General features: G+C 47.8%; 2 protein-coding genes across 2 annotated transcripts in view; both read right to left on the bottom strand.

Annotated features, from left to right (window-relative positions):
• tecpr2 (tectonin beta-propeller repeat containing 2) overlaps positions 1-6,103 on the bottom strand; it is a 14,433-nt gene extending 8,330 nt beyond the window's left edge. The window contains exons 1-14 of the mRNA XM_077621395.1: positions 5,972-6,103; positions 5,645-5,728; positions 5,009-5,149; positions 4,663-4,791; positions 4,417-4,548; positions 4,181-4,338; positions 3,913-4,066; positions 3,521-3,673; positions 2,437-2,769; positions 2,027-2,216; positions 1,641-1,830; positions 1,099-1,255; positions 817-1,032; positions 452-519 (exon numbers count right to left, since the gene is read on the bottom strand). Of these exons, the coding sequence (XP_077477521.1) occupies positions 452-519; positions 817-1,032; positions 1,099-1,255; positions 1,641-1,830; positions 2,027-2,216; positions 2,437-2,769; positions 3,521-3,673; positions 3,913-4,066; positions 4,181-4,338; positions 4,417-4,548; positions 4,663-4,791; positions 5,009-5,149; positions 5,645-5,716 (2,093 nt within the window). The 5' untranslated portion in view covers positions 5,717-5,728; positions 5,972-6,103. The remainder of the gene's footprint in view (positions 1-451; positions 520-816; positions 1,033-1,098; positions 1,256-1,640; positions 1,831-2,026; positions 2,217-2,436; positions 2,770-3,520; positions 3,674-3,912; positions 4,067-4,180; positions 4,339-4,416; positions 4,549-4,662; positions 4,792-5,008; positions 5,150-5,644; positions 5,729-5,971) is intronic.
• A 128-nt stretch (positions 6,104-6,231) lies between these two features.
• On the bottom strand, positions 6,232-8,997 carry LOC144090118 (dynein regulatory complex subunit 2-like). The gene is made up of 8 exons (XM_077621438.1): positions 8,869-8,997; positions 8,394-8,540; positions 8,166-8,333; positions 7,693-7,862; positions 7,471-7,621; positions 6,884-7,276; positions 6,721-6,828; positions 6,232-6,658 (listed from the first exon to the last, which is right to left on the bottom strand). Exons 1-8 carry the CDS (start codon positions 8,911-8,913, stop codon positions 6,335-6,337), a joined length of 1,506 nt encoding a protein of 501 aa, XP_077477564.1. The 5' UTR covers positions 8,914-8,997; the 3' UTR covers positions 6,232-6,334.
• Positions 8,998-9,019: the final 22 nt, after the last annotated feature.

The raw sequence follows: 9,019 nt of genomic DNA, 5'->3' as shown, positions 1-9,019 counted from the left end.
GGATGATAGTGACCAGGAAGTGACCCAAATTCAACAGAAAGTGGATTAGGAAAGGTCCAAAATAATCAAGAATTGACCAAGAGATGCCTCCAAAATGAACACGAAATGACACAAAATGAATGCTAAGTGATGAAGGAATTCGCCTAAAACAACAGGAAGTGGCCCAGAAATTCCCCCAAAACAAGAGATGGCTCAAAATGACAGGAATGGGCACACAAATGCACCAAAATTAATATGAAGTGAGGCAAAATCAGTAGAAATGGACCTAGGATGGAAAGGAAGTGACACTGAAATAAACAGGAAATGGCCCAAAAACAAAAAGAAGGTGATCCAGATGTGCTATAAGATCAACAGGAAGTGGACTGCAGGAAGTGCAGGTGTTTACTGACCATGCCATATCATTTCTATCTCATAGTCTTTCCCTCACACACTTACACACACTCTCACACACCTGTCAGTCACGTGAAGACTGAGTATCCCGCATCCAGGTCCAGAGTATCCCATCCAACATTCGGCCAACTAGGATGACCAAAAGACACAACATGAGCTGTGAATTTAATTGAAGACAAGATGAATTATGGCCTTGGATGACATCCTCGAAAACATTGGAATATTTTGCCATCCAATCTCTTTCATCTGGGAAGGCTGGCATGGACCCATCATGTTTCCCTGCTACCGAGCTAACACCCAAAAAAATGTGTAAGATTCTAATGTGGGCTTAATTATTATATTTTCAACATTTGCTGCTTGCTCTGTTAATCCAGCAACGCCATCTTTTTAGACTTCTATGCCCTTTGTTTACCTTGGCAGACGTACCTGCACGTCTTTCCGTCTTCCTGCGCCCCCGGCGTCCCGCGCCGACGCTTCATCGGCCGCCCGCCTCTGACCGCCGTTCCCGCGTTCCGTGTCGCCGGCGTCGGTCGGACCTTGGCGGTAGATGTCGCTCTCCTCGTCGTCGCTAGACGCGCTGGGCTTTTTCCCGGAATCCCCAGTCCGTTCCGGCACGTCGGCGGGCGGCGGCGATGGCTCCGACTGCAGCGGCGATTTCGTGAGCGCCACGTCGAACCGCACCGACGGGACGGCGAACGTATCGTTTACCTGTTTCGCCGAGCCGAGGAAGCGGTCTTCTTGCTCCGCCATTGGCTGCCGCTCCTGTCCCTCATGTTGTGTGTAGGAAAATGTGCACTCCAGGAGCATGTCCACATCCGGCATGAGGGGTTCCGCCTCTTTCTGCGGATTTTGAGGTGGTCGGCGACTGAGGAGAAAATGGAGGAAGGACGCAAATTGTAGAATTACAGTCTAGTGTGGCGCTACAAAACAATGCCTAGGAGCATCTGACAAAAAATAAATAAATACGGGAATAAAGTGTAATTGCACGGTCACCCACTAGAGGGAGGTGTCGCGCGTTTACTGTCAGTGTTGCTAATATTAAGAATCTTATACAGAAGTGTATTTGGCATTTTAAACAAAAAATATAGTATTTACAGTGGCAGTAGAGAGTTAGGGGGACGTTTAATTGTTCCTGTGAAGAAAATAAAAGTACTACACTGAAGAGTTGTCATGTAAATGTGAGCTCTCTAATCGTAATCTTTTGAAAATATGAGTATTGTGAAAACAGGAAGTGGAAAGTCCTTATATACCTGGAATCCTCCTCTTGGTTTTCACCCTGTGTCCTATTTACTTCCACGATCTCCATTGGAGAGTCCCGTTTTGGGAGGTCCAGTCCCATGAGGGACGCCCCGCTGCTACCGTCGCTGCAGCTGCCATCTTGGATGGCAAACACAGACTCCGAGCAGCTGCTCTCGGACAGACGATTCCCACTGCCGCTATCTGTCAAAACAAAATAGTCAAAAAAGAATCATTATAATAAAAATGTTGAAAAACAAATACAAAAATCTAAAAGCAAAAATAATAAGAGAAATTTCTGGTTTAATATTACTTAAAATCGGAAATAATGTGTTTTAAATGAAATCAATTTTAAAATAACTTTTAACAAACATAAAATATACAACGTGAATGTGCTCACCTTGTCGTTGCCTCTTCTTTTTCTTCACCTTGACGGCTTTAACCACCAACTCCTGCCATGCTTCCTCCTGCCCGAGGGGGGCGCTGTAGCGACGGGAGCTGGTGTCGCTGGAGGCGTTTCCGGGGAAACTGTCCCAGGAAGTGATGGAGCTGCTGCGACTGTGCGAGCAGCTGCTCTGGACGCCACCGCCCTGAAGGAAACAAAAATGTTGATGCCAGTATGTAGATATCAACAGGAAGTGACCCGGAATTCCGCCAAAACAAAACAAAAAGAACTTCAATATCATCGGAAAATGATTAAATTAGACATGCTCCAGAAATGGCAGCTCTTTTGACTTTTTACCTTTTTCCATAACCACAAGTATATATATATTTTGTCATTTTTGGTCAAAATACTAGAATGGTGTTCACCTCTTGCGTTTCCTCGGCTTGCTCCTCCTCCTCGCGCCTCCCTCCCGATTCGCCGTCTCCCCCCTCCACGATGATGGCCATGGTCCTGATGGGTTGAGCCGTCTCCACGCAACCGGTGGGCGTGACCACGTTGCCTTGCGGCGTTAACGGCGAGGAGAGACGCGCGGGGAAGTGGGACGGCGAAGGGCAAGCACCGCCGCCGCCACCGCGCGCCCCCTCGGGCCCGTCCGACAGTCGGATGAGGTCTCGGTCGCCCTTTAGGATGAAGATCTCGTTGTCGCAGCAGGACAGCGACACGATGTCGCCGCTGCTCTCCAACGCGCCGACCAGCACCTGCCATTGACAGCGATGGACATCCATAAGCGCAAATCATATTTATGGTGCCTCAATTTACATGAAACACAAAAAAACCAGAATAAGATGACATGTGTCAAAGTGGCGGCCCGGGGGCCAAATCTGGCCCGCCGCATTATTTTGTGTGGCCCGGGAAAGAAAATCATGAGTGCCGACTTTCTGTTTTAGGATCAAATTAATATGAAGAGTATAGATGTATATTAAATTTCCTGATTTTCCTCCTTTTAAATCACTCAGTCATTTTTTTAATCCATTTTTTCTGTGTTTTTATTTCAAAAATCATTTTGTAAAATCCAAAAATATATAGAAAAAGTTAAAATAAACATCGTTTTAGATCTATGAAAAAACTGAATATTCAGGGAATTTAATCCAGTTCTTTTAATCCATTTATTTAAAAAAATCTAAATATTATATCTAAAATGGTCCGGCCCACATCAAATCGAGTTGACGTTAATGCAGCCCGCGAACCAACCCGAGTCTGACACCCTTGAATTAGATGATTAAAAATAACAAAAGATAGAAAATTGAATTGGAAAAAAAATGTTATCAGCAAAGCTATAACTGCTTATGAATTTGCACATCATGGCAATGTAAAACTTGTTAGTTTCACCTTTTATGTTATATGCCCAAAATAAAACAACTTTTTAGCAGGTGTTACTGTATATTTATATGTACAATATAACGTTTTGTTTCTGTCTTTTTAACATTAGCAATGGAACAATGTCAGTACCTGGTTAGCGCAGTCCACGACGTAAATGCTGTATTCGTTCCAACTTAGTATCCAATTTTCCTTGAAGAAGCAGCAAAGCACACCCAGCTGACGCTCGGACGGACGGTACGCTCCAGCCGGACCGGGACGAGGGAAAATTTCAAAATGGGGTATCTGATAAAAACAGAAAATGTAGAACAAGGACTGTTAAACTCAGTTTAGTTTGGAGTTTTCAAATCGCTATTTTTCGCGGGCAACATTCATGCCAACTCATCGATCTCATTTGGGCCGTACCACTTTTTTCCCACTACGAGGGGTGTACCTTTAACACCCCTGACGTAATGGTATAGTCTCAGTAGTATTGGCGGTAACAATAGCACTTTGCGCCTGAGTAAAAAATATAGTGGAGTCACCTGAGTGTTGAAGACGCCTTTCAAAAGTCTGGTGTCCACTACTTGACCCGAGACGTCGGACCGCCAGAGTCTGAGTCCCGGTCGGGCTGCGAAGACTTGAAGGTCGCTCTGCTTGCAAAGAGCCGGCAGGAAGCAGGCGCCGAACCTGCCGCTACTGACGTGCACATACACAACAAGTGGTTCTCAAAATCCGCCACGTTGGCTCCCTCTAGTGGCCAGGTGGCAAATTCGTCCCATTGCTCCCAGTCCAAACGGACGTCTACCTCACCTCTTCCTCGGTTTAGCACCGATAGGCTGGACCTGCTGCGTGTTCGTGCAGTACAACAGAGAGCGTTGTTGCGTGGACACCAGAAGAACCCGTTGACTGTAATCCAGCTGGACCACGCCACCCAGTTCCTCCAGGAGTAGCACCGGTGTACACGTACCCTACAAATACGCGTGTCGTGAAGCCGCGATGGCGGAACTTCGTCACCTAGGCTCAAGATGGCGGACTGGCCATGTCACCTGATCGAGATCGAGGGCGGAGAAGACCACCCGTCCTTTGTCGTCCCCGGAGAACAGCTTCATGCCGTTGGCGCTCCACGCCAAGGATGTGACCGTCCCTTTGTGGAGGCCCACCACGTCGAAGCGCCGTAGCTGCACAAAATTAACTCATTGGCTGTTTGTTTCTGAAGCTCTGATCCGTTTCGAGCAATGACAACTAGCTTGCTAACGAGATAGCGTGGCAGAATTGGAGGAGAGACATCTCACCTGCTTGTTGCGGCCCGGCAGCGGTGACACCAACTGGAATACGGCCACCCGACCCGACGCCGTTCCCGTGGCAACCAGGTCGTCGAAGCAGCTCAGGAGCTTGACGGCGGTGATGGCGTCGCACTTACCCTGAAGGCATGCACATGAATTGATTGATTGAGAATTACGTGTTGATGCTTGTGTCATTTCCTGTATATTTTTCAAACTTCCTGTAAATTTATGGGCAATTTTTAAAAAAATGTCCAAAAAAATGATGACCCCACATGGAGATTTTTCCTCACAGGTTAAATGGATTGGGAATCTATCACTGGGAGAGCTAAATTAAAATGAAGAGAACCCCACCAACCTCCAGACTGTACTTGTTCATGTGCGCCAGACGGCGGCAGTAGAGGTACAACATGCCAATGCTGCTGCCCACCGCCACAAAGTCTCGGCTGCAGTCCACCGCCGTTAGGTAGACCACCACTGAACGGAATCCACGCTGAACCTGTAAATACACAAAACGCCAATCAATACTACCGTCACTTATTCACAATGTATTAAATTGTTGTCTGCCATGGACTACAATAAACGTCCAGTTATGGCTTCTCTTTTGGTAGTTGACTCAATGGTTCCTATGGAGATCCTATTCTTCTCAGGGTTGCCAGATTGAAGTCCAGCAAATTAAGAGTAGGACGATGAGGAACTATGATAATTGATTCCCAATTTGAAAAAAAAATGCTATAGGCTCCAAAAAGAGAGCAATTCTTAGCTCAATAACATCTCCAAACAATTCATTGACTATCAAAATCGTTGTCAATTAACTCATTGGCTGCCACTGACAGTGCTAATACAGGATGCTAATACATTGGAATTTGGGAGGGTTTGCATGTGAATTATACACATTAATTAGTGATAAAGTCGTTTTAAATCACAGTGAAACGATGACTAGACGTCTGTCATTGTCATTGGCACTGAAACATTTAATGCAGGGTTGTTTTACTTTGGCTGGGATGAAGTTCAGCAGGTGTTGTAATGGGCAGAATTCCCTCAGGATGGACGGCTGGCTTTCCATGTTTCCTTTTAGCTGAGGAAGAAGACATAATTCAATAGTCTGACACATATTGAGCAATTATTTGAGAATTAACACGTCAACATATTGGCGGTGTTCCTTAGGGGAACCCAAAAAGAGTGGAAAGTTGAATTGTTATTGGTAATAAACAAATACACAACGCGTTGTTGTGGTTTAAGCTAACTGCTAAGCTAACGGCAAAACATTACAAAGTGGAGCTCCAAAATTATTATCACTGGGACAAAATGTCACACTCACAGATTAAAGTCTTACAGAAAAGTCCCTTGGTTCTGCGTCCAGATGTTATTCACCCCAGCGGCATCTGGATGGTAAACAGAGACGACATCGCCCCATCAGTCCGCCAGTCGTCATGTTGTGACGTCATTTAGAAGCGCCCAAACTGATTTCCCACGTCATCTTCCCGCACTATTGTGTTGTTTCTATTTGTAGTTTACAATTTAAATAAATTCTAAATAAAACATTTGCGCACCAGGATGCACATTTCACACGTGTTTTGCATTTTTATTCACACCATTCGACTTTAGAGAAATTGTATATAAGTAGAGCATTTCACTCGTTTTCCAGAAAACGTTTGTTTTCATTGACCGGATGTGACACACCCTAATTAAAAGTCCGCCCGGTTTTGACTGCGTTTACTCGCCACGAGTGTCCTTCTTCATGCATAAGGCCGTTTTTGATCACATGTTTGGCCTCGATGACGTTGGGCCGCGCCGCTCCGGCGGTGGGCCCGTCCGTAGTGGGCGCGGCCTCCACTGAGAGAAGGGCGTGGCCTCCCCCAGGCGTCATGGCATCCAGGTGGCCACGCAGAAGAACCTGGAGCTGATGGTTGTCGCCACGCAGCTCTTTCGCCCGTCGGGCGAGCGCCGATCGCCGCAGCAGGGCGGTGTTCAGGCGACGGGTCAGCTGGACCATTTCCGGAAACGTCTGCACGATGGCCACGAATGACGTTTTCACGATAAACATTTAACGTCAAATTGAATTCTGACCTTAGTCGGTTCCGTTACTGCCTGCGGCTCATCGTCGCCACCTGGCGGCGGGGAGGTCACGTCTTCAATCTTGCCGCAAATGGCGGCGGCGTTCAGAACCTTCTCACCCTGCGGACAAAACAGATGTCGGTGAGATGGTAACACGACGCGAAACTCCGCCCACCTTGGCGATGACCGCCCTCAGCTTCTGGAGGGCGTCGTCCGTCCAAAGCGCCAGGACGGATAGACGCTCCCTGGACGCTCGACGGGTCCGCGCCGTGTCCTCGCGGAGGCGGCGCGTCTTGGTCGTCACGTCGGCCGTCGCGTTCGTTAACGCGTTGGCGCCGGACGCCGTTTCGGTTCGGCACGTGCCGAGTTTCCCGCGCAAATCCGTGACGGCGGCCTGCAGTTTTTTCACTCTAGTCACGTCCTTGATGGTTTCCCGCATCAGTCTTTGGTTCCTGGACATCAGATGTCGGGCGGGGCTGTCCGCCTGCTCGGCGTCCTGTTTCCCGTCCCGCACTTGACGCCGTTTCTCCTCTAGCTTCACAGCGTCGGCGCCACGCAGTGCCGCCACCTGGAAAAAAAAGGCAGAATGCGCAGGGTTGCCAGATGGGAAAGACATTCTCCAGGCCAAATCCATCGTAAAACACGTCATATGTATGGTACGGCTTAACCGCGAAAATTGAGGGAATACTGTACTTGTGGTGGAAACACACACAACTACACGCCCTGCCACCGGGTGGCGCCAGCGATCAAACGTCGACATACCCTGTCTCGCTGAGCATCTCGCTGGGCCGCCACCGCGTCGGCGTACGCCGCGTGCAGGGCGCGCGTGACGTCCTCGTGTCGACGTGACAGGGTCAGGGCCGCCTCCTCCACGTCGCCATGCCGACACCCCGCCCGCAAGCTCGTTTCCTTCCTGCGCTAGGCGACGCAAACGTTAGGCGAGGCGACGAAGGTCCCATCCCGCAGGGGGCGCCACCCGCCGACCTGTTTTCGGCGAAACCTCGGCCGACGTCCCGCAGACGTTCCTCCCAGCGACTCCGCACGATGGCCACGCGCTCGTCCAGCAACGTCCGTAAACGTTCCGCGTGTTGAAGGTGAAGTCGACTCACGCGGGCGGACTGGCGTTCCGCGTCCTCCAGGTCACGCGACAAGTTCTAGCCAATGAAAAGCGGCGTCAATGAAAACCGGAAATAAATGCGGGAAGTATTTCCTCAGGCAAACAGGAAGTGATCCTAAAAATGAAGGGAAAAGTGCCGGGGAAGACAATGAGAAACAAACAGGAAGTGACCATAGGAACTAAAATGGACAAAAACTAACAGGAAGTGCAGAAAGAGACGAATAATAAACAACGAAAAGAAATATATAGGAAGTCATTCCAAGAAATGACTGGGAAATAACTAAAAACTGACAGGAAGTGACATTGATTCTAATAGGAAATAACAAAAATGTGCAAATACCTTGATGACGTCATCCAAAGCGTCCATTCGCCGCTGGAAAGTCTGTCCCAAGATGATGATGTCATCGCGCAGCTGCCGCGAACGCGCCTGGCGAAGCACCTCTCGCCAAACCTGATTAATCTTGATCCGATTGAGGCGGGAGTTGTGCTCCTCCCTCCGAACTTTGACCTGCGGACGCCCGGAAGCGATGACGACACCGTCTGGTCATTCTCAGGTGTTGCATCTTACTGTGAGGAAGAGCGTCAGAAGCTCCTCCCTCTTCTTGTTCACTTCTTGTTGGGCGATATGATGGCGTCGCCCTCGTGGCTCCGCCCCCTCTCCCTCCTCAAATGACGACTTTCTTACAACTTTTTTCACCTTTTTGGGCATCTTTCTCTTTCCAAAACAAATTGCAAGAGATGAATATCGGTGGAAAAACATTCTTTATACATTTACATATTGTAAGGACTACTGTAAGTATAATATAATCATAAATACAACATGTATATATAAATAAGAGAAATGTGCTGGTTGTAGACATTTAACCTTTTCGAAGTAAACATGTGAAACTTGGCCATTTTGAGTTAAAATGTGAAATTTAACTGGCTCTAATCAAACTACTTTGTTCCCAAAATTAAAATATGTTCTCAATATTGTTTACATTTTTTATTTGGGATTTTCAATTTGTGGTTAGAAACCATCGTCATCCCGTTCGTCATCTTACCTTGTGCGGGAGATTCCGTCGGGAAAGTTTGCGTCCAGTTTCCATGGCGACCACAGTCCGCGTCAGCCGCCATTTTGCTGCCTTCAGGTGGTGTCGTAATTATGGGAAAAAATACTTCTCAAGTCGAATATGCTAAGTGACTGAGACATTA

The sequence above is a fragment of the Stigmatopora argus genome, chromosome 15, assembly GCF_051989625.1.
Source record: "Stigmatopora argus isolate UIUO_Sarg chromosome 15, RoL_Sarg_1.0, whole genome shotgun sequence".
Lineage (NCBI taxonomy): Eukaryota > Metazoa > Chordata > Actinopteri > Syngnathiformes > Syngnathidae > Stigmatopora > Stigmatopora argus.
The sequence above is the reverse complement of the archived record's forward strand: the minus strand, read 5'-3'. Positions and strand labels throughout refer to the sequence as shown.

Coding starts and splice junctions, on each gene's coding strand:
- LOC144090118 (XM_077621438.1), bottom strand. CDS start 8,913: ATGGAAACTGGACGCAAACTTTCCCGACGGAATCTCCCGCACAAG. Junction 8,541..8,868: donor GACGGAATCTCCCGCACAAG/GTAAGATGACGA, acceptor TGTTTTGGAAAG/AGAAAGATGCCCAAAAAGGT. Junction 7,622..7,692: donor CGAGGTTTCGCCGAAAACAG/GTCGGCGGGTGG, acceptor CGCCTAGCGCAG/GAAGGAAACGAGCTTGCGGG.